The 23,779-nt window shown below is 36.7% G+C and overlaps 11 protein-coding genes and 1 non-coding gene across 12 annotated transcripts; 3 read left to right on the top strand and 9 right to left on the bottom strand.

The window, feature by feature from the left end:
* Positions 1 to 153: 153 nt before the first annotated feature.
* On the top strand, positions 154 to 837 carry GVI51_F04763 (CAP domain-containing protein; the record flags this gene model as incomplete). Its single annotated transcript, XM_446195.1, has 1 exon — positions 154 to 837. One exon carries the CDS (start codon positions 154 to 156, stop codon positions 835 to 837), a length of 684 nt encoding a protein of 227 aa, XP_446195.1.
* Positions 838 to 1,442: 605 nt separating this feature from the next.
* VPS72 (Vps72p) lies at positions 1,443 to 3,830 on the top strand (the record flags this gene model as incomplete). The annotated part of the gene is made up of 1 exon (XM_446196.1): positions 1,443 to 3,830. The coding sequence occupies one exon, from the start codon at positions 1,443 to 1,445 to the stop codon at positions 3,828 to 3,830; it is 2,388 nt and encodes a 795-aa protein (XP_446196.1).
* A 78-nt stretch (positions 3,831 to 3,908) lies between these two features.
* On the bottom strand, positions 3,909 to 5,747 carry VPS52 (Vps52p; the record flags this gene model as incomplete). The annotated part of the gene is made up of 1 exon (XM_446197.1): positions 3,909 to 5,747. The coding sequence occupies one exon, from the start codon at positions 5,745 to 5,747 to the stop codon at positions 3,909 to 3,911; it is 1,839 nt and encodes a 612-aa protein (XP_446197.1).
* Positions 5,748 to 6,104: 357 nt separating this feature from the next.
* RIB7 (2,5-diamino-6-(ribosylamino)-4(3H)-pyrimidinone 5'-phosphate reductase) lies at positions 6,105 to 6,839 on the bottom strand (the record flags this gene model as incomplete). Its single annotated transcript, XM_446198.1, has 1 exon — positions 6,105 to 6,839. The coding sequence occupies one exon, from the start codon at positions 6,837 to 6,839 to the stop codon at positions 6,105 to 6,107; it is 735 nt and encodes a 244-aa protein (XP_446198.1).
* A 275-nt stretch (positions 6,840 to 7,114) lies between these two features.
* Positions 7,115 to 7,543, bottom strand: SPP381 (U4/U6-U5 snRNP complex subunit SPP381; the record flags this gene model as incomplete). Its single annotated transcript, XM_446199.1, has 1 exon — positions 7,115 to 7,543. The coding sequence occupies one exon, from the start codon at positions 7,541 to 7,543 to the stop codon at positions 7,115 to 7,117; it is 429 nt and encodes a 142-aa protein (XP_446199.1).
* Positions 7,544 to 7,902: 359 nt separating this feature from the next.
* Positions 7,903 to 8,814, bottom strand: APD1 (Apd1p; the record flags this gene model as incomplete). Its single annotated transcript, XM_446200.1, has 1 exon — positions 7,903 to 8,814. One exon carries the CDS (start codon positions 8,812 to 8,814, stop codon positions 7,903 to 7,905), a length of 912 nt encoding a protein of 303 aa, XP_446200.1.
* A 1,157-nt stretch (positions 8,815 to 9,971) lies between these two features.
* CDC42 (Rho family GTPase CDC42) lies at positions 9,972 to 10,547 on the bottom strand (the record flags this gene model as incomplete). Its single annotated transcript, XM_446201.1, has 1 exon — positions 9,972 to 10,547. One exon carries the CDS (start codon positions 10,545 to 10,547, stop codon positions 9,972 to 9,974), a length of 576 nt encoding a protein of 191 aa, XP_446201.1.
* A 1,195-nt stretch (positions 10,548 to 11,742) lies between these two features.
* Positions 11,743 to 11,886, bottom strand: tI(UAU)1. Its single transcript has 2 exons — positions 11,850 to 11,886; positions 11,743 to 11,778 (listed from the first exon to the last, which is right to left on the bottom strand). It is a non-coding gene; the product is annotated as a tRNA-Ile (tRNA).
* A 497-nt stretch (positions 11,887 to 12,383) lies between these two features.
* CPP2 (cysteine-rich palmitoylated domain-containing protein CPP2) lies at positions 12,384 to 12,587 on the bottom strand (the record flags this gene model as incomplete). The annotated part of the gene is made up of 1 exon (XM_002999494.1): positions 12,384 to 12,587. The coding sequence occupies one exon, from the start codon at positions 12,585 to 12,587 to the stop codon at positions 12,384 to 12,386; it is 204 nt and encodes a 67-aa protein (XP_002999540.1).
* A 1,256-nt stretch (positions 12,588 to 13,843) lies between these two features.
* Positions 13,844 to 16,378, bottom strand: MSS4 (1-phosphatidylinositol-4-phosphate 5-kinase; the record flags this gene model as incomplete). Its single annotated transcript, XM_446202.1, has 1 exon — positions 13,844 to 16,378. One exon carries the CDS (start codon positions 16,376 to 16,378, stop codon positions 13,844 to 13,846), a length of 2,535 nt encoding a protein of 844 aa, XP_446202.1.
* A 1,664-nt stretch (positions 16,379 to 18,042) lies between these two features.
* On the top strand, positions 18,043 to 19,848 carry UME6 (DNA-binding transcriptional regulator UME6; the record flags this gene model as incomplete). The annotated part of the gene is made up of 1 exon (XM_446203.1): positions 18,043 to 19,848. The coding sequence occupies one exon, from the start codon at positions 18,043 to 18,045 to the stop codon at positions 19,846 to 19,848; it is 1,806 nt and encodes a 601-aa protein (XP_446203.1).
* Positions 19,849 to 20,303: 455 nt separating this feature from the next.
* EBS1 (Ebs1p) lies at positions 20,304 to 23,375 on the bottom strand (the record flags this gene model as incomplete). The annotated part of the gene is made up of 1 exon (XM_446204.1): positions 20,304 to 23,375. One exon carries the CDS (start codon positions 23,373 to 23,375, stop codon positions 20,304 to 20,306), a length of 3,072 nt encoding a protein of 1,023 aa, XP_446204.1.
* Positions 23,376 to 23,779: the final 404 nt, after the last annotated feature.

Raw genomic sequence — 23,779 nt, forward strand, 5'->3', positions numbered from 1 at the left:
TATCGAATAATTTAAATCTTTCAAGTTTATAATATTTTTTATTATTGAATTTTTTTTATATATGTATCAACAAACCATCAACAGCATTGACATATACAAGTCACTACATCAAAGCAGCATATACATTTAAAAAACAGGCATTACTATTTTAATATGAAGGTTTCTACTATTTTCTCAGTTTCTTTGATTGCAGGAGCACTTGCTGCACCAGCAGTGGTTACCGTCACTAAAGAAGCACCACCAGCACGGGTTACTGTTCAAGCAGTTGTCAATGTTGAGGATGGGGGAAGACAATCATCCTTATCAACACTGGAGAAGAAGACTAAAACCAAATCCCAGAAGAAGACCAAGCCAACACCATCTACTGATCTAGATAAAAGGGCACAAAAGAAAAGATCCAACTTATCGGAATGGCAACAAAAGATGTTGGATCAACACAATAAGAAGAGAGAATTGCACAAAGACACTGACAGTTTGGTTTGGAATGACAACCTGGCAATTCTGGCCCAATCATATGCAGACAGATATGATTGTTCAGGTAATTTAGCTCACAATCCAGAGTTCATCGAAGCCATCGGCGAAAACTTGGCAGTAGGGTACGACGATATCGATGCCATTGATGCTTGGTATGACGAAATCCAACATTATGACTACAGTAACCCAGTTCACCAAGGAAGAACCGCTCACTTTACTCAATTGGTCTGGAAGGATACTAAGAACGTAGGCTGCGCTTACAAAACATGTGGTGGAGATTTGTACAATTACATCGTTTGTGAATACGACCCAGCCGGTAATTGGGCTGGAGAATTCGCCGACAATGTTAAACCATTGAAGTAAAAAAATTTGCAATATAAAAGTTCCACATAATGGACTTCATTCCAGTTATGTTATGGTTTTTACCAAATTTCGTCTACTTTGCAATTAACGGAATGATTCATTTCATAAACCATTAATTCGAAAGTATTGATCACTAATTAGTTCGTCGCAGTAAATTTCATGTTCTTAATCATTTGGCCACTAAAAAAAAAATAATATACAGTGTAAAAACTGAAAAAATAAAAAAAAAAAAAATAACCAAGCAATAGTTAAATTCACAATTCCACTCAGTGATGAACATAAGTAAATGTTATCAAGACATTAAATAACTTTATAATTTAATAATACATTTCCACATAAAGATTTAATTTGATCACTCTGTCTCATTGCAGACGTACTTATGAACCTAGAAAAATAGATCTCGAAATTCTAGTTTTTAATTAACTGTAATCAACTAGAGTTTTAACTTTCTGGTACATCACAAACGAATTGCATGGCTTGGAAGATATGAACCTATAACCAATAGTTCAGATTATTTTTGTAGTTAAGGAAAGAGAAGTCGGTGAGTGAACTGGAGTCGCTAATTCTCAATTTAGAGCATAAAGTGCTGAAGATATTAATCCGCGATGAGTGAGTCCGAACAAAGCAGCGATGAACAAGAACTACTAATCAACACTAGACAACGTAGATCAAATGCTGGTAATAGGCTACAGAAACTTCTCGAGCAAGAGATAGAAGAATTACAGACGAGGACTCAGGCACTAGATGAAGATGAAATAGACTTATTATTCAAAGAAGATGAAGAGGATGCAGATTTTGAAATGGTCGATGACGAAGACAATGAATCACATAATGAAGAAGAAAATGAAATAGATAATGCAGATGGTAAAGAAGAATCAGAAGTACCGACGGAAAGCAAAGATAGTGAGTTGCAAGATGAAGATGTTATGTTAAGTGATTCTTCGTCAGAAGATGAGCCGGATAATCAAGATGATGAATCTGGTGAGAAAGAGTTAATACGGCAAGAGAGATTAAAGAAGAAAAAACTCCAGAAGTTGAGAAAAAAACCGCTCGTCATCAAGCGAACTGCACCGATCATTGACTCTGAAAATAAAACTAAGAAACGAAAGGTTAGTTCTGACGTAATAAATGCAGAAGATTTGCTTTCAAATAATAGAAGAACTTCGTCAAGATCATCGGTTATTCAAAATAAATTACAAGTGTATGAAAAACTATCACAAGCAGAAAAAAGAAGACAGATAATAAGGGAGCGTATGCAGAAATCGAGAGATAAGGAGCAAATTAAGGTCCTCACACAGGAAGACCGTATGCGAATTGCTTTGGAAACAGAACAGGCAAACTTACTGAGCTTGAATAAATACAAGGAACAAGAAGTTTCGAAAAAACAGCACAGATTAGCGATGCAGCAACGACAAAAAATGAAATTCAAACCAGGAGAAATGATAATCACAGAGTTATCAACAACGTGGGAGGTAACTCCAGTAATGGAAATAGAAGATTATGAGTATTGGAAAGAGCAAATTGAAAAGCGTAATAAAAAAAAGAAAAAATATCCAAGAAAGCCGCGAAAAAAAAATAATGAAGGCGCAGAGTCACACAGAAATGGAGGTGATGTATGCCAAAAAGAAGTTTCTGATACTCATATTGAGATATCAAGGCCAATTATTTATGATAACGGTAACATATATTTAAACCAATCATATTTTAACAACAAATGCAATTATCAAAAAGACAATGCTACAGATTTGGATGGAAATAAGCATATGTGCATTCCATTAGAGAATAATTCTGAACCTCGATCGATATTGCCCGATGATTTAGAACAGAATAGGCAAAAGGCTGACTATATCAGTATTTTGGATTCTGAAACAAATAATCTATCATCAGGCATCATTCCACAAGCTTCTTTTATCGAAGTAAATAATCAGGATTTGAGTGAGAATTCCGATATATTTACAGGCACGTCTATAAAAATGGATGTTGATTCACTGAAAGTTGAGGGAAAAAATGGTTTAAATATCTCAGAGGAAAATTCCTCTGTTGACGTCCCTGCCAAAATGGGAGAACGTTGGATTAAAAATGGAATTACTGTTCCCTCTGATGGAGTTAATAGTAGTGTAGACCTTAACATTTCTAAATTCGTGGCTGGTCCAACGATCGATGAAGAGATTAATAAAGTCACTACAGTGGCAAATGATGATAACAAGGCTTCAACTCATCAACGCAATATTAAGATTGAAGAGTGTGGTGAAGATATGAGTTTAAAGCATGCACAAAATGAGGATTTAGATGTGACAGCTAGTATCAAGAACAGTTCGGATGCTAAAACTGAGAGAGGTGAATTGATTGATCAGAGTTTGAATAATGATGTACCGAATGAAAATATTGCTGATACTATGGACAGTGAAGAACAAAAAAGAATTTACGAGGGTCCGAATCAAATGGTATCAAAGAACTTTGTTGTGGCATATACTGTGGTTCATGATACTCTGTCTAAACCAACTCATGACTTGCTGTTTGGCTCAGGCTGGAAGGGACCTCCAAATAAAAGCTACGACACGGAAACCTTATTTGTCTCAAAAAATAATAATGGGGCTGTTGATGATATAACATCAGAGATAAAGCCAGATTTAACATTTCTTGAAAAATACCCAGCGTTTGGAGAATTCGAGAGAAAAGTTGTCCAAGAAGTCAGTGAGAATACTGCCAAAGATCTGGAGATTAATATAAAAACAGCACCTCCTACTGGTATATTTTTGCCAAGTGGTATGAGAAAGAAGTGTTTAATCAACAACAAAGATTGTCATTATTTTGATCCTAAGAACGGTGTGCCTTATTCTGATGTAGAAGCGTACAAAATTATTCAAGAGCTCCAGTCATTCGATGTGAATCCTGAGACTAATCATTTTTTCAAATGGCAAGGTTTCGCTAATGGTGGTATTTTCCTTGATGTGAATGAGAAACCAGCAGAAGGTGTCCCAGACAATTTTTAAATCAACAAAATTAAACTACGTTAGATCATCAATGGACGGGTATTTTATATAAAATGCATAGAATTCTATAGATACAATTTACTCCTTGTTGAATGCTTCAACTAATGATTTAAAATGATCCTCTGTTTCTTTGATCAATAAAGGTACGGCGTTGTTGCTTTGCTGTTCACCAATTTGTTGATCAAATGTACCTTGCTGTACAACAGGTGACAACATGCTCTCTTCTGTCAAGTGTGTCAACTTCTGTTGCTGCATCAAATTGTACAAATACAAGTAATTTACTGCTAAAAACTTTTCTGGAGACTTCGTGGTTTTACTAATTTTTGTCATTACAGTCTCAAATTCATTCCTCAACCTAGGTATGGATTGGTATAAAGGTTCTGAACGTTCATCCACATTCTCCTTATGATTGACTGATAATGTCAAAAGGCTGAAAATCATTTTACCAAACTGTACTGTTAATTCATGTGGTGACGATAAAATATCAGCTACTCCAGTATTTTTTCCTGGTCTTACAGTTATATTTAGTTTTCTAATATTTTGGCATTGTATATCTATCAGTTGCTGGAATTTCGGCCACAAGGTAATTAATTGAACACTGAAAAAATCGTCAATTGCAGATGGTAAAGATTTCTGTATAATTGAATACTGCAGTAAATTTGTTATTCTGATTGAAATTAAGATGCCGAATATATCAAATGTGTTCTGTATTAGTTGTTTTGTATATTCAATTGCTTGGTTAAAAGTTGGTTGGAATATCTGTTCAAGAACACCATTCAATTCACCTTCTGAATTGTGGTTCGTTTTAAAAAATGTGGATAAAAATTTAAACTCGGCTGCACAGTTATCTAAGATGGCCAAGTTTAAGTTTTTGAAACCAATTTCTAAATAGTTTTCTCTTTGATTATGTTCCGCAATTTGGGAGACCATCACAGTATTATCCTCCTTGGTAAGTAAGTCAAGTCTTCGCTCCACTTGAAAGTATTGATTTATTGAATCATCGCTCACCGTTGCAGTTGATAAGGAAGTTGGCATCAAATAACTCGAGAAGGAATATCCACTATTGTTGGTATTAGCATAGCCTGGTGGTGAAATAGATAATCCGTTACCTAGAACATAATGGTTGTCAATGTTTTTAAATGACAAAATTGTTAGTGATCTTATGTATCTGCCAAAATATGCTGAATAATACCACTTCATGGTGTATGCGTAGGCTTGACGGAGTTCGAGTGCCATAGATAAATTATTTTCTACCATAAACTGGAAAATCTTATTTACATTCATCAATTCGTATTGTAGCTTTTGTGATGGAACTGGAGTATTACTTCTTAATGATTTAATTTTAAAGACTATGTACTTCTTTGATCTTTCCAGAATTACCAATTTAAGAACGTCTAGAATATCACATAGATCATTAAAATCTTTTGGTTTTAAACCATCAAAACCTTGATCCTTATATTTCTTATAGATCTCCTGCTTATCCATTATAAAGTCGATGTTTTCTTGCCACGATTGATCGATCTTACCATGTAATATATCTTGTATTACTTCAGGAGGTATAATTAGATCATTCACCAATGGGCTTATATTCTTTAATTTATCTGAATTGTATTCTAAGAGTGTTTTCAAATATGTCGATTTTTCTCGGATATTATCAAGGTCTCTAGTATGTTCATTTAGCGTATTCTTAAATTCGTTCAAATATTCTTTTAATGGTGGGATTATATTATCTATAGTGTTATGTAACACTTCTCTTCTATGTTCTAGTTTATTTCGGTCGTCAGAAAGTTTTTGATTTGCTGTTGTGCCAATCTGATTATGTTCTTTGCAGAAAATACTGTAAGGATCATCTTGATCAATTATCGCTTTTGCCTGAAAATCAGCACTAATGCCCAACGTTTCCCTTAGCACATCCATTATTATTGCTATAAGTTTATTTAAGCCTCTATAGTGATTTGCACTATTAATCACTTCACAATCTATTCTAAGGAAAAGAATCAAATAATCGACCTTTAAATAAATGGGCTGTCAGTACAGAACGAATTGACTTATGCTTGGCAATAAAAGGGCCAGACAGTATCGATGTTCAAATGAAAATTAATTATAATGAATGTCTAATATGTTAGTGCCATCGATAAATTAAAACTAAACCTCAGAAAGGGCAACACACTTATGTTGCTATTCACCATAATTATGGCCCTTTAACTTGATGAAATTTGAATTTTTGTTTGTTTCCATTAATTTGAAGACGTTAGTCAGGGTAAACGAAATTCACTAGTTTTGCAACCTTGAGCACATTACTACATCAGAAGTTCCTTTCCACCAAGAGATATCCTTCAATTTGACCTCATCTGGTGGTGACACTGTGACCCCCTCGGATCCAAGGTATATCGAGCCAATTGTTACAATCAAACTATCTATCAAATCTGAACACATAAGCAATTGGTTAATCACGTGACTTCCGCCTTCAATCATAACAGATTTCATATCATAGTTTCTCCTCAATGTGTCTAGTATACTTTTCCATGAAATCCTGTCATTAGCATCAGGTTCCATAATCATATACTCTACATTAGCTTCTTTGACTTTTGGTGTCTTGGTTGTAATGACTATAGGTGGCTTGCCCATTCCTTGATTGCATAGCTCTTCCATTTTTGAACCTGAATACTTCCACTTCAGTTTAGGATCCAGAATTATCGGTCTTGGCGATTTTTCTTCCATTGATTCATCAGGATCATTATTGGGTCCGATCCATTTGCAATTCAACCCTGGATCATCTGCTAGGACAGTTCCAGAACCAATTAAAATGCCATCGTGAAAGTACCTCAAATAATGGGTCATTTCTTTCGTCTCGATGTGTGATATGGTAGTTCTCACACCTCTTTGTTTAGCTATCTTTGCATCAATAGATTGTGCATATGTCAGTGTGACAAACGGTCTGCCATTCCGATGACCATCCGGAAGATAGTTTTTAAGAAATGGTGGTAAATCGTCCCTAACTCTCAGCATAATTGAATTTGTAGTTGTCTTATCTTTCTGTTCTTTACTGAACAACACTCAAAAAAGACACATTGACAAATAGTAAGACACATCGTTATTTGTTCAAATCTTATGAACTTTTTAAATCAAACTAGTTAAACTTTTTCTTGAAATTAAGCAATTAAGATAGATATCTTGCAAATTTATTTATGTAAATAAATAATCAGGTAAAGGGTCAAGATACTACAAAAATTACAAATATATGTTACATACAAACCAATCATGTTTTATGACAGCGTACAGAATTAGTTCACTATGTCATCGCGGTTGTTTATCCTATTTATTTCATCTTGTTCAAGAGACAGTTGTTTCCGAACTAATATAGCTCTCTGGCGTTCTTTTCTGTTCTGTTGTCGCTGAGACCATAGGTCTAGTTCTTTTGCTGGATCAATAGAATCGTCATCATCAATCTCTAAAGTCTTTCGTATTAATTCTTTATCTGATGCAGAATAACTTAACTCTGTTTGCCTTCGCAGCTCATCTCTCTCATAGGCAATTTGATTAGCCTGATCAATTGACCGTTTTAATTTATCTTGTGCTTTCTGTTCATTATTATCGATAGTATCGGGATTGGGTATAATAGTTGACTTTTTTAGTAGGACAGGTTTATGAAAGACTGGTTCTTCGTCACTACTCGACGTTTCGGTGCTGTAGTCTTCACTGCTGTCAGACATTTGATTTATTAATTATAATCGATAATATGACCGAACTTCAAATCAAAATGTAAATATATGAGTTATAAGTAGTGATAATTAGCGGCAAATTAAGCAATATATGCATTCCATAGATGCGATGCTCTTCAATATGACTACTATGACTTCGTCCAAAAATATAAACAATGGCAATAACAAAATAGTGGCTTCTTAAGTTTTGCTTTCTATAAATTATAACTTAACAGTACCTAAAACGTAATCATTAATATTAAATTATGTAGTGGTGATATTTGAGCGGTTTAGCTTCCTATACAATTATTGTAAATTGTGATCGAATATGTATAATACAAGTCTATTAGTGTTGGAGGTGTTATATATTATTACCAAGAATCATACTTCTTAACACATCTTATCTTCTCAGGGAATGGTAACTTACCATGATCTGGTACAATCAGATGGTTGACTATGTGAGGAATATCCTTTGGAGTTATTCTACCAAACCATACTAGTGTATGTTGATCTTTTAGATATATCTGCACATTTGCAGCAAATTTATGTCCACCAACATGATTTATATAGGAGACATTGACACCATCGCCTCTCAGGTCAGAATTATCTCTAAACAGTCCATGATTCTGAAGCTCCCTGTCAAAGATCTTTTTCAATATAGGTGCAGTAATTCCACATCTTTTATCTCTTGTTTTATGAGAACAAATAAAGATGAACGCTTTTTTATGTGACTCGTAAAGGTATTCCTTACTTGCTATTAGTTGTTTAATGTCAGTCTTTGGATCCAAAATTGCCGGTACAAGTTCGTCCAATATTGCTTCTACATTGTCACTTCTTAAATCCTGTATCCAAATACCAAATGGTAATACTAAGACGTTATTCTTGGTGCCTCTCATGGCTTCAATATCCAAGATATTAAGTGGCATAGATGTCACGTTACAATTCATCGAGACACCACCACAGCCAGTAATGGCCGATAGTCTTTCAGTATTCTCAGAGCACCAGGTACTTATTTTATATTGTACAGAGTTAGGTTTCTCCATACACGCATCAAATTGCCAATCCATCTGTGAGGTCGGCACAATGAAATGAACTTTAGGGATCTTAGAGGAATTAAAGAGCTCCGTCTCATGATCAATGACAAGCTTGTCAAACACTTTCTCACCGGATTGTATCTCATCTAAACCTTCTTCATTTTGGCAATCGCAATTCAAACAAGAATCATCGATCAATTCGATGTTCTTTGCAATCTCCTGTTTTGCGTTATCGGATAGTAAAGTCATCGCGTTCAATACCTATAGAATTCCCTTAAAATTAATAATGAAAAGTAAACAGGAGCAGTACACTGAACCAAGATCTAAATTGGGGGGCCTTTCGAGCTAATATAAAACAGTCGACTGTTATTACCTTGTATTTATATTAATAATCTTTGATTTCTCGATGAGATGAACACTTAAGGTTGTTAACTCCGACGGCCCACTAATTTTTTTGTCACAATTATCTGGGGGAGTGGGAATTTTGGCACGATTTATCTCCGTGTAGTGATAAAGAAGCACCTAAATTTAAAAAATGAAGAAAATAACTATCAAATTTTGAAATTGCACCACGTAATTTCGTAATTGTTACTTAATTGACGTTTTCTCGAGAAACTAGATGCAAGATCTCCCAGATCTTGTCCATGTTAACCTTTTATTTTGTAATTATCTGGTTTTATAAAATATAGTATTGAATGGAGACTAATTAATAATAAAAAATTTTTGAAAACATAATAAAATTACATATATGGGAAGTCACAGTCATATGTTCAGTGTTGTGTGTCGGTTTTCTTATAGTGAGAGGTTCAACTAGATCGTAATCCCATCTAGTTTTGTAAAGAGGCTTTTTATGGATATTGTAGATTATGAAGGAGCTTCCTTTGTTACCACGTTGTGTTGATATTATCTATTCAATGGCATATTCAGATAGACTTTCGAAAAATAATGACTTTAGAGAAACTCAATACTCTTGCATATTTGCATTCCACCAAAAGAATAACTATATTTTGACATCTTATGAATGATAATAAGCCTTGTCTCGATAGCATATCTTGTTAAGTAATGATGAAAAATGATGGGCCAGCGTTTTAATTTACGTGCTCTTTAAGATCGAGAGCTAGATAAAATTCACCGCGGCAAAAGAATCCAGAGAAACTATGTGGTTTTCCATAGTGGTTAATGAGTTTTTCTGATATATTGACAAGTGTATTTGGAAATGTAATAAAGATCTTCATGAATATAAGATATAATACGACAATGGCAACAAAAAAAAGCAAAAAGAAAACATAATACCTTATAACAATACCTGATGTTGTCTCTACTAATAGAATAAAAAGTGAAATAAAGAGTTTTTTGTATTGATGATAAAAGGAGGTTGTACCCAGTATATTCGTTGCTTCTCCTTTCTACAAAATTGTACATTTCTTACTTTTCTTGATAACTGGTGGTTCCAATGCAGCAACGATGGCTTCATCGAAAACGTTCTTTAGACCACGTTGAGTTAGAGCCGAACACTCAACGTACTTCACAGCTCTCAACTCTCTTGCCAGTCTTTCACCTTGTTCTGCTGTGATAGGACGCAGTCTTTGTCTTCGCAACTTCTCGATAATGACTTTATCATCTCTAAGATCGACCTGGGTACCAACCACTAGACATGGTACACCTGGACAATGGTGATGCACTTCAGGGAACCATTTTTCCTTTACATTCTCAAAGGATGGTGGAGATATGACACTGAAACAAACTAGGAAAACATCAGTGGATGGGTACGACAGAGGTCTTAATCTATCATAATCTTCTTGCCCTGCGGTATCGAATAGACCTAATGTGTATGGTTCATCACCAATCATAACAGTGACTGCATAGTTGTCGAAAACTGTTGGGACATAATCCGCTGGAAATTGGTTTGTAGTATAAGAGATCAGAAGACACGTTTTACCGACGGCACCATCACCTACAACAACACATTTTAGAGTCTGCATATTTTCTGTTTTGTTTCTCTGTTATTTATCTCTTTTTTTTTATATTAACTACCACTTCGAGACCACTTCTTTGCAATTTACCAGCTTTATGCTTGTAAAATTATCTTTATAATAAATTCAAAAGACCAAGTATTAAGGTAGGCGGCGAAACAGCTGATTTAAGGAGACGTTTGAAAACCTTGAAACCAAATAATATAACTATGATTTGGAAAACCTGGAATGAATTGCTATATTTCCCACTTTTGAAGTACTAAAAGAAATGACACGTCCCTAGTTGGTATTCAGAGTATGGAAAATGCTAATATCTATTAGTGAAGCTAACTTATCCTTCCCAATTTAGAAATAACTTGCAACTAAAAGAATTCTAAACTTGTTATTAACTGCAATACCCAGGGCGCAAGGTGGCTACTACTAATTACCGTGTGCGTTCGATGGATTTGTGTGCGTTTTGGAATCGTGTTGCGCTTTGCTCCTCTTTGGTCGACCAGAAAGAAATTTCGTTTCGTCTGGGGTCAGGGTGATGTCTGTTTATTATTGCGTGTGAAGGTATAATTAACGTGACTTATACTCTACCTTTCCAAGCTTTGTGTACACCCTGTGTAACTTACCAATATAGTGGTGTCTTATATAATATGGATTTGTTTGTTATCTTGAGCGGGTTACACTTAGGTAGTAGTATATAATTGGATTGGAGGGCTTTTATGCTGTTGTAGTTGTATTACTTGCTGTTTACTGTACTAGTATATATAATAGCAAGAGAATACCAAAGGGATTAGCAAGAGTAGACAAGAAAGGTCCCTTCGCATATCTTCAATTAGTAGGCACATCAGCATTGTGCGCACAGGATAAGGACAGATCTTATGTTTTCCCCTTCAAGGGAAGCACAGAATTCTTTTGAAAAGTTATCTGAGTTTGCCACGTCCAACTAACAGAAAGATATATATATAAAGTGCATATTCATCGATGCTTCAAACATAGTTAAATAGACCTATGTAGACTACAATCTCACCACTTCTAAAGCACATATTCATGGTAACACGTCAACTTGAAGCGATGATCGTGTGGGTTAATGACCCAATCTGATGAATAACAGATGATTCACTGAGAACGATGAAAAGACACAAAACAAAGTTTCTCTACAAGCTGTCTCCGGGTAATTTTATTGCATGAGGGCCAAGAAAAAAAAGAGAGAAAGTGCTCGAGGTGGGGTTTGAACCCACGACGGTCGCGTGTCTTGTGACCTGAGCCAGATTTAAGACCCAGAAACAGTAGTACAGTTAGCTCCCCAAAGGGGGATGCCACTATAAGCACGAAGCTCTAACCACTGAGCTACACGAGCATTTTCATACACCTGAGACCTCCAAAGGTGGTTTTATACCCCTGTAATCATAGTTTACGTCAAGGACATCAACTAAATTCTAGGTAATATTGCTGTTCTAAAGTGCAATGCTCTTTGCATATTTTACTTATATTTGATAATAAACATGTATAAATCCGAGATAAGTGGATACAATATCGATCCGACGTAGTGACTATTTTTCAGTAATTCACAAAACTCAAATAAATAAACTTGAAAAGTAAATGGATATTAGTATTTATGATTATTAGAGGTAATTATACAATTTTATATGTTATCTCTCTTATCAATGCATAAAGGTTAGATCAGATTAAGAGAAATTTATATATGTTCATTGTTTATTGGTAATTGGGAAGGATATAGGGCAAAGGGGTTGTGCTTCTGGCGGGGGTATTATATTGTAGAATGATGACTTAATTTTCTTTCATGATGTGTTTAGCTTATTGAAAAGTGTAAAACAATATAGTAGAAAAATATGTTTAGTCACCACAGACCAATTCCAATAGGAAACAACAACATAGCAACTTCAAACATTGGTCCATACAACTGCTCTCTTTTTGAGGTGGTGCTTGTTGAACGTACACAGGCTGTTGCTGGTAGTAACCTTGTTGAGGTGGTGGACCCTGTTGGTAGTAACCTTGTTGTGGAGGTGGAGGACCTTGTTGGTAGTATTGTTGACTCATTGTCTTCCCTTTCTTCGTGTGTATGTCTGATCTGACTAGTATTAAATAAGTAAACAGATATACTCAGATCAATTTACAATAGCCTCAGTTCAGAATATTGCATTTACTTTAAATACTATTTAAAAATTGTCAAAACAAAAAAAGAAGAAATTTAAAAAAAAAAATGAAAAAGGAAAACAAAACAATTAGAAGGATCTTCACTTCTCGTAGCCATCCAGCCCTTCATCCTTCACGCACTTTGTTGTCCCTTCGCAGTCTACAGAGTGCCCAGTTCACCCATTTTCTCTCTTCAATCAGCGAAGAGAAGAGCAACAAAGAAAACTAGATAAGAGTGTTACTGTAAGAGGGTGAGGAACAGAGAAAGCAGATAATTTGTAGTGCAGGCAAACAATCCGATTCAGATCCAACGAAACAAAGGATTGCAAATTCGCAGAGAATGGCCTGTTGAAGTTTGTACTTTAAATTTTAATCTTGTGTGTGCAATTTTTGCCATTAATAGCAACCCCCCCATTATAAGCCATTACGATCTTCCCTTCTACAGCTTCTCAGTAGCATAAGCCTGGTCTTGGGACGAACCTGCTTTAATAGTACTTTGCATCGGTGCTTGGAAAATAGTGTCACCAGTGGAGGTTTATCCCAGGATTACCAGTAAGGAAGGGCCTCTCGATGGCTTTTTCTTAGCAAGCCCTCCCACTAAGGTGAAAGGGAGGGAGGGGAGTAGAGAAGAAAAGGCTACAAGTGCCCTTCACAAAAGGCAGACAACGCCACTGTAGAACCAGAATGGAAGAAGTGGGCTTCTCTAAATCACTACCTACTCGAAGAAGAAACCCGAAAGGGAACCGAGACTAGCAAAGCCTACATTTTTCAGAGCAGGGTAAAGACATGTGACTGGTGATCTCTATGTAGCAAAGTGCTTAAATAAATGGCAAATATTGATGAAGTTCATGATAGTAATATTAAACGCCAGGTCTATGCATGATGATCCGGCTCTCTGATCATAATTGTAAATCACGGTTGAGACAATTATTGACTTGTTTTTATCAGTTAAGTGTAATTTTCTCTTTATATGAAAAACTGGATATGGGTGTATTATTGTATATAATGTGTAATCTCACAATGTCTATGTCCAAAACATTAAACTCTGAATGGAAAAAAAATATGTTTCATCAGTTGTAATTTTCATGATCATATGGGAAACTTTATAACAAGAATATTTATTTTATTAATTAAATTGAGTCACACTATATAATTAATTACTAATCTCTGTATCTAGTTTGATTAGGATTATCCGTATACCTGGTGGAAGGAGTAGGTTCAATAGATTCTTCTATGAACTCATAAAACCTGTGTGCATAGTCTCGTGGAGGAATGGCACTCACCACACTAAGGTCATGGCTGAGTCCCCTCCAGAATGTTTCTAGCTTCTTAATTAATGAGTAGTTCGTTAAACAATCAATGATACCAACGAAATAGATAATTTTTAGGTCGTTGTTAAATTGATCTGATGCTCTGATACCTCCGTCATTTTGCTTGAAAAAATGTGGCACCAAAGTGTTTTGCTTGTATCCCAACTTGTCCAATATAGCAGCAGAAGTCACTAATTGTTCTTCTGGATCTGCAACACCTGCCTCTATACTTGCACGTTCCATATCATGAATACCCAACAACAATGAGTAATCCATAGTATTTAATTTGGCCAGTAGCTCAACATCTTTCTTTAGTTGAACCAGAAACTTCTTGCTTTTTAATGGACCAAACATAATTTTTTGATTGGCCTCTAACCAATTCAGGTCCTTTAACACAGGGCGATACATGGGATCTTCCTCCATCCGTTTCTCGTCAACATTTGTCCTACGACCCCAGGTCGAACCCTTTAAATCAAAAGTCACATGCATATCTAAATGAGGTGGTAACAAGTTATTCATAACTAGGAAATATATTCTCCTATGCTTAATCTTATTTTGAAATGAAATTGGCATTTTTACTCTGTGAAGACCATAAAACTGACAAATCAACGTATCTGGATTAGTTTTGACATGGTTGTAGTATTCTTGTATGTGCTTTCTCAAGTGTATATGCTCTGAGTGGTGTATGGTTTTAATAATATATTTATAATCTCTTGAGAAATAGAAAAATGACCCACTTTTCCCGGGCGAGTTTAGTTCACTCAAAATATATTTGGAAGTCAACGAAACTAAATAGTCTGCTGAATCTAATCCAAATAGAGCCCTTAACTCTCTAAATACTTCGGGACAATAATCTTTGAATTTGAAAGCATACTGTGATGATGGGGTTAGTTCGTTGCCATGATAATCAAACGCGAGTTTCTTCTTAAATTTAAAGTCCTTTGGTGTTAAAGGCTTCATTATACCAGAACATCTAGAGACAGCCACACGTATACCAGTCAACATATTATATGCGATTATGAAATTAACGTGCCCTTCACTGACTTTATTACCAATCAGGACTCTATCGTCATCAACAATAACCGAACGCCTCTTCCTTTTCATTTCACGTTTCTGTAATAAGAGTTCCCTCATTTTCTGAATTTCTACTGTTGCTGATTGTGACCTTTTCAACATACCCCCATCATTCGAGCTATTTCTAGCATCATTGTTCTCATAATTTCTTGTAGTATTGACAGCAGGCAATGGGGGGAGTGAAGTTGTTGATACTGATGTTAATGTATTACTTTGAATTGGTGAATGATTAGCACCAGTTTTTGCAGCAGGACTATTCTGTTGCACATGCTTGTGTAAATGAGTTGGCAAAGAGATAATTGAATGATTGGTATACTTATGCACATCATTAAGGGTCAATGAGTGGCTTGCCTTGGAATTTCTATGAGAGCTTGTACTTGTTACAATTGGGTGTATTTGGGAATGATTAGATGATTGAATTTTTAGGTTGGGAATATGAATTGAATCTAATGTACTTCTTCTTGATGATGATCTTCTTGAAGTTGAAGTATTTAGTAGAATGCTACTTCGCCTTGTCGGTACCTCGTGTTGCTTGCTTCCTGATGAGGTTACTCTATTAGTTATCTTTCCAGTTTTGCTATGGCGTTCATCATTTACGTTTGGAGATCCCATGCTATGATTAGTTTCTGGTAGGTCGGTTACATGGTCTTGATCCAAGGTGTCATTATTTTGATTAATTTTGAATTCATCGTCATCTTCATGAATACTTTGAATATACGAATCTGTGTGTACCAATTTGGTATTTTCGTCGGCAATAAGGTCTAGTAACTCTTCTTGCTCTTGATCATGATATTGTTTTTCGATTTCAATGCTCTTTCTTTTTATAGCTTTCAGATCATTTATCATCTGCTGGTTTAATATGACTTGTTTTTTATCGGACTCCGAGGTGCCTTCTTTGTCTTTGCTGTTTACTGACCGTTGCTCTTTTATCAATGGTCTGTCATCTATTTTCTTGGCTCTTGCATTCATTTCATTTATTTTTTGACTCGAGTCGCCATTTCTAGGTATCAGTAAGCCCGTATTCTTGTTTGCAGCTTCCGATTGTCCAGTAGTCTCTGCAGGTCGGCTTGGGTCCACTTTAATAGCGTCGCGGTCTTTGTTCAGATCACGCGGCTTCCCCATATCTTCGATAGATGTAGGCGTAGATGATTCATGCACGCGATCGTACAGATCTTCGTCTTCTTCCTCGCCGTCTTCTTTCTCGCTCTTTCGCCTCCAGCCTATGTTTTTGTGATCTCCGTCTCTGTTCGGTATAGCTTGATTCTGGTGTGCCACATTCTGCGAATTGCTTCCTTTATCCAACACAAGCATCGAGAGAGTGTATCAGTGCGCGAATATACGAACCAGGGAAGAGTGTAGAAAGGTGGAATATTCTATGCTCAATTAACAAAAAGACAGAAGTAGAATTTTCGTATGCTCCAAGTTTCGATTCTCTTGTATTCTCACTCACAAATAAATAATTAGGGAAGATATTAGGTAGCAATTGCCCACAGCTTTGCTCTTTTTGTTTGTAAGGATGTCTTACTGGAGACCAAGGAATTATTATTCTATTTTCTATTTATATGCCAAATCCCAAATCCCAAATCCAAAGAGATCAAGAAAAAAGAAAAACCTTCCCAACGTTAAATACCCTATCTGGAGTAGTGTAGTCCTATACCACAAAGCGACAAACGTATCTAAATGAATACTGAGTCTCAGGCTATTTATGATTCCCAGTAAGGCGATGAATGCTATTATTATTATTTTCTTCTTGTTGTTTGTGTTATTTATTGATATAATACTGTACGATTAATCAAAATATATAACTGGGATCCAATTGATTAGCACACACACAAGGCCAAAGAATAGAGGTATGCACAGATACAATACTTTACAAGTACTATATAACCACCCAGGAACAATCAAACGCACTAGTTAATGTTATATATCCAAACAAAAAGAAGTATGGCATTTAGAGCTGGGAGTGGCAGTGTACTATAACTATCAATACCAGGACAATGGGGGGGTTTGAGAGATGGACGTCTGCCACGACAACAGCCCTCGGCACCGTAGAAGTAGGAAGCCAAAAAAATCCTTTCTGAAATAGAAAAGGAAGAAACCGGAAACAATCGGCAATCGGAAATGCCAATGGGTAAGACGGAAACAATCGGCCGCGAGTACCGTTCGACGCACAAAAACACGAGAACACCGCCAGCATACACAAATTTTCAAAGAGAGTTAACAACAAACAAAATCCGGGTAAAGTGCTTCTCCAAACTCTTTTTCGCTCTGGGTAAATGGGAGTCACCAGACACGTTGAAGAAAACGCGAACTTTTTTTTGCCTGCACTTTGTTCTGTTGCCCAGTAGCCCAGTAGCCCAGTAGCCCAGTAGCCCAGTAGCCCAGTAGTCCAGGTGCTCCGCTGGTCTCTTTGTCTTTCTGTGCATGTCTGTGTGTGCTACAACTCACAGGGAGGTAACCTTTTGGTTTGGCAGGATCCAGAGAAAGAGACGGACAAAATGTCCCCTGTCTAGCAACTGCTTTGCACTGCTCCTTGTGTGTACGCTTACCAGGTCCTCTTGGCACTCCTGTTGTACGCCTGTCCTGCAACTGTTCACTTGGTAGTGCAGTACGGGAAAAGGGCTATGGAGGGGAATTGAGCAAAAAAAAAAAAGTTGGACCCAGGCGTTGGGCGGCGTGCCTCGGTAGCACATAGTGGGGAGAGGGAGAGGGGTGGAGAACTGTAGTTATAAATTGCATTAGTAGCAAAACAGCAGATCCTGGGATTATATCAGCTCTTGCCAGCGAGAAGTTTTCACGAGAGCTGCTTTACGATAGGAGGTGCAAGAAACGTTAAGCAAACGGGTGCCGCTCAAAGATATACTGTACTGGAGAAAGGAAAAAAAAATATTAAGCTACACTTCTTGTAAGGCACGAGGCTAGGACACTTTTGAACAGGGCCAACGTTGTATAGAACACGAGCATTTGAGGATTAAATGGACACGCAAGGAGATTTGGTTCCCACAAAATGCACGTCGGCGCCTAATAACACGCCTGTTGACTCTTACACGACGTCTCCACAGCCGGAGATGAAGAGCAGCAGCGTTATTGACATTGCGATGGAGGATGACGACGAGGATGACGACGAGGACGAAGAGGAGGAAGAAGCGAACGAGGAAGAGGACGCACAGAGCAACGATACTACACCTGTAGAGAGCAGGGATCAAGATAGCACGGCGGCTAACAGTGATTCTGCGGCTAGCCCATCGGATACAGCTGATCCCGCACCTGTACATTCAGCTGACCATGAAGGTGTCTCCAGTGTTTCCCACACTGAAGAGGAACAAATCGGCGCAGAAAATGCCGTAGCTGATCCCGCCGACGGAACACTTCCAAACGCGGAAGGTGTTCAAGTACCTTCTAACGAAATACCGCCCACTGGAAAAGCAGCCGATGACGTACCACTTTCTAATCACGTGGAGGAGGACAAATCGGATGGTAATGGAAATGAAGCGAAAGAGAACGTCGATACGCCGCAGGTCAATGGAGGCGAGGCCACAGAGGCTCCTGTGAATACCGAAGATGCAAGCACCACTGACACTGCAAATACTGACGGAATGAAAGAAACTAATGGCGGTGTTGCGGGTGATGCAAACTCCAATACAGTTAAACTTGAAGTTGGTGATGAGGGCTACGTACCTCCACCGCCACCTAAATATATCAACTCTAAATTGGACGGGCTGAGATCAAGGCTCCTGCTTGACCCTAAGGAGAACAAACAGACTCCTAGACACGATGAGGATGTAGCTCAGGTGCTCTCCAACATGAGATCATCTCCTTTCAGCCCTTCTTCCAACAGACTGACGCCTACGTCTGCGTCTTCGTCTTCGTCAAGTGACAAACATCATTACCACTTCACAAGTACATTAAGCAGCAGTAGCATTCTAGGGAGACCTTTGCTGTTCAGAAGCGAGAACTCCAGTCCAGATTTCGGAAGTCCAATTGGAACAGAAAACCATATTGATACAAGTGATGAAAAGAGCCCCAACATGATCTCTGAAACTAAATCAGAAATTAGCCAAAATGAAACGTCTTCTTTAGATGATGGCGAATCTTCGAAAGAAGCAGAGACAACAGTTAGCAAACCATCTACTGATAATATTACCACCGCAGAAAGCGCGAGTGAAACGAGCACAGGAAACACTGTTGCTGAGAATGGAAAGGATGAAGTAGTGAAATCTGAGACGGATGAAATCGAAGACAAAGAGAAAGCTGAAAAATTAACTAGATTTAGATCTAAAATAAAGGAAGCTGAACGAATACTAAGGGAACAGAAAACAAGAAATATAACATGGATCAAAAGTGGCAAGAGAATAAATCGGGAATCAAGCACTCATGACAGTTCCAACTCTTCTATACCAAAAAGACTAAAAACCGAACCTTCGACAACAATAGACAAACAAAGAAAAATCAAACTGAATAAAGCACCTGGAGCTGATAACAAGCCTCCAATATCCGCTGCCAGCAAGGTAAAGAAAGAGGGTGAAAGAAAAAGAAAACCTGCAACGAGATCACGTACCGGCTGTTGGATTTGTAGATTAAGAAAGAAGAAGTGTTCTGAAGAAAAACCCGCCTGCTTCAACTGTCAAAGATTAAATCTAGATTGTTACTATGATGCCTTCAAACCTGACTTTGTTGCTGATCCTGTTGTGAGAAAACAAAAGATGGATGAAATTAGGATGAAAACCAAAGAGGCCAAACGACAAGCAATGAAAAAGAAAAACGCAAGACCTGCACCTTGAAAGAAAACGGTGATTATTACAATTTTATATGTCGGACATTTTACTTGAGCAAATATTTTTTTGTTTTGAATAATCAACTATGGTCTTTATAACCTCATATAAATAACATACAGTACACTTTAGTAACTTTTTAAAATTGTATTTAGGGAAATAAACATAAATGTATTATATTATCATAAAGCAAAGAATTTTAGGTTAAATACTTTATCCTAATATGCATTGGGTAATAATTATTTTGCAGTTGCACCAAGGGCAGCTAAACATTAACAACAGCACCTGTAAATACAAATTTTGGTATAAGACAGGTTTGTAAATATTTTCAATATACACAGAAACCCAAACACAAAATAAAAAATCAATTCCGATATTGATATGATTTTATGCGGGAATGGGGAATTAGAGGCAGATGTACCAATTCATTGATTAAACTGTTTTTGTTACAAACTTATCATTGTCTAATGAGACGGACCATATACGTTGCTAAACCCGGTGTTTATGAACGCATTATCCATTGGTTGTTGTCCGTTTCTTATTGAATATGGATACTGTGCTTGGAAGGAACTGGCACTGGCTTGTGGATCTTTCCGGTTTTGATCTGGCCAATATCCCTGAGAGCCCTCATGTAAAGAAGACATAGAATCAGGACCGATTGATGTCATATAGTTTTGATTAATGTTTGTGCTTGAGTTAACATATGGGGAATTTGTACTATTTTGATAACCATATTCTTGCGCTAGATTTGGTGATTGATTTAGCTGATGTGAATTACTGACATTTAGCTGTTGAGCTGATGTCGGGAAGTTTCTGGCATTTATTTTATTAGATGACTGCTTTTGAAACACACTAGAATTTAGAAGCTGTTCTGCATAGCCTGACCCCCTACTATCAGCAAAACTTGTTCTATTACGGTCTGCAAAAGGTGAAGGGGCATCTGGAACAATCGTTGTTTCAGAGTTCATCGACATCATACGAGAGTGATAGCTCGGATATATATGACGTCCATCATAGTATAAAGAATTTCCAGTCATTATTCCATTTCCCGAATTTAACTCATTTACTTCAGATCCCTTAGTATGGGAAGAGCCTGACCAGCTAGGTAGACCATAAGATGACCTATGGCTATCCATTATAGAAGTTGGCGTAGTAATTGATTGATCCACTGAGCTTAGCATGTTAGCAGATAAATTGGGTGACAAATATCCTTTCAAGGACGAATTTCGTCTACTGGATTCCACAGATGACATTGACATATTTGGTCTGAATATTTCATTTAGATATTTTCTGTGTTCATCTTCTGCATTTAAGGCTGACCTATCATTTATGTGTCCCGTACTCATTTCTGATCCACTATTTTGAATAGCAGACCCAGTGACAGTATTCGCATAATAAGATGGACCAACAGAATTCACCATTGGGGAGTTTAAATTTAAATTTCCAAGATCTTGAGCTAACGTATCACCAGGTTGCTTCATTTGGAAACTTGGCTTAATGTCAAAGGTACTAGGCGCCTTAACCGATATGCCACTGTAAACAACAGAAGAATTCTGCTCGGTTGGAATTATACCCTTAGCGTTGGAAAAGTTTGACGAACTTTGCTGGTAGTTCTTAGTGAGTGTCTTTTCTTTCAAAGTATCTTTCACCTCTTGTTGATAGTGCCTTACAGCACCAGTTTGCTTTCCAGATTTATTTCTACCATTCTTCTGCACATTATTTTTGAACTTCATATCCGGAATTCCAGAATCTGGTATTTTATATTGCGTTTTTTCGGTATCGAAATGGATATCACACTGGTTGTATGATAATATTTGTTTACCTGTGACAATTATGGCAGAGAGTCGTGCAAGTTTTTCTTCCTTAGGTGACAACTTATCTTCCATGTGAGGTTTACCAACTAATCTCGTCATACAATCTTCTGATGTGTGAATCTTTGTATCATTAAAGTCGTCCAGTTCATCACCAATAAATCCCAATTCTCTGAGTTGTATATCCTCTTCAAATAGATAGGACCTTTTAGGCTTTACACTATTATCTGGACCATAACTTACCAAACCACTAGCCAAAAAATCATTCAATAAATCTGCATATGCTTGACAAAATGCAACATTCGATTTAGCAAATTCCAGAACAGACTCATTTGCAAATATCCAACATCCAATGATTCTTAACATTGCCAAGTATAGGTAGACCTCATGATTTCCATTCCAGGCTTCCTTTATCACATCTGTAATAATTCTAGTGATATATGTAAAAACGAAACTCAGGTAAGACAATTGATTTCTTGTCAAAGTGTTTGATTTTAATATCTTTACTCTAGAGTCTGGACCCATATTACCGAAAAGCTGCAACAAGTTAAAGCCACCTATACCTATTATGAGATCGTTGTAAATTGTCTCGATATTTTTAATGTATCTAGAAGCAATTTTCTCATATAAAGTAAGTTCAAGCGTTTTAACAGCTAACCCATTCCGTAAAAAACCTGGCTTCTTCGGATTAGTCCAGACATCTGGTGCAAAGTACGACCCAAATATAGCTAAGAAATAAAGTTCAATTATTTCTCTATTGACGATTTTGGTGCCCTTTAAATCCTGGGAATGTACATCCAATATCAGTTTATCCAATCTAAGGTGGAGAGTACTATCATTTTCTAATATAATAGTCTTAAAATTAGACAACGCAGCCGGACATGGCGATTTAGCCAGAGAGCCTTTGATAAACTCTTGTACAGCAGTTCCCAAATTATCTGTTTGAATATAAACCATACCTCTCTGTAGATACGTTTCACCCGAGGAGGGAAGCAATAAAGAAGCAAGATCAAAATATTCTTTGGACTTTACAAAGTCTTCAACCGAGTGTCTATTAGAAATTTTTTCATACATGATCTTGTACCGTTGAGCTGAACCCAAGTATAATATGCACCGATGTAGAACCAATCTAACAATATTTGCTAGTGGATCATTGTACTTGAGTGACAGTCTCAGCTTTTTAGGTAGTGCCTTAGCTGCTTTTTTTTTCAAATTGAAGAACACGAAAACTTGAGGAGGAACACCATCAGTAGCTTCAATTTCGGGATCCATTAGGATAAGACTAATGATCGAATTCAAGAAAGCTTGAACTTCTTTATAGAATTTTGAAATTTTGCTGCTCATTTTTCTAAATTCAAAATACTTTGGCTGTTCACCAGCTTTACGAGGTACAATAAAATTTCTCAAAGTTTGAAACCATTTGAAAATAGGATAGTATATCTTACCCCATAACGCGTCAAGAATCAACACTGTAGTATGATTGTCAAATATTTCTGTCATCTCACTCGGGTATTCCTTGTATTGCCTGTACAGTTGCTTTTGCTTATTAAGGTTGTTCTCTGTCATTTTTAATAATTTGGAATGCACAAATGTGAGAAACCCGCTGAGAAGTGCATAATCATGCGTGATTTGATTTGTTCTTAATATTTCATTCAACCGTTCATGAAAGTCATTGATAGTATTCCAGACCAATGCTTCCGATTCACTCATTGTGCCTGCGTTCATTCTTAAACCGAAAAAGAAAAGAGATGCCTAATTCTAATCCTTTATCAACTATATACAAACAAGGACAGTTATTACAATAAATTTGTATTTCCAACAAATATTACTATAACAAAGCCTATCAGTCTTTTTTGTATTCCCAAATACTCCTCTGATCCGATTTCAGCCAAATTGGGTATCCTACAGCTTGGTCCTTGTTACTTTGAGGTTGACAGGTAACAATTATTTCGAAAAACTTGCCTACTAATCCACAAACTTCATTCAATCTCAGTATGAGTTGAATATGCCAATAGAGATTAACCTGCTTCCTTGATATATATCAATTATTTTATCCGTCCCAAAATTGAGGGAATTAAGTCCTTTTTTTTCACTTTTCCTAGGAATTACCTAATATTCCTCTGACGATA

The sequence above is a fragment of the Nakaseomyces glabratus genome, chromosome F (genome assembly GCF_010111755.1).
Source record: "Nakaseomyces glabratus chromosome F, complete sequence".
In the NCBI taxonomy this organism is placed as follows: Eukaryota; Fungi; Ascomycota; class Saccharomycetes; order Saccharomycetales; family Saccharomycetaceae; genus Nakaseomyces; species Nakaseomyces glabratus.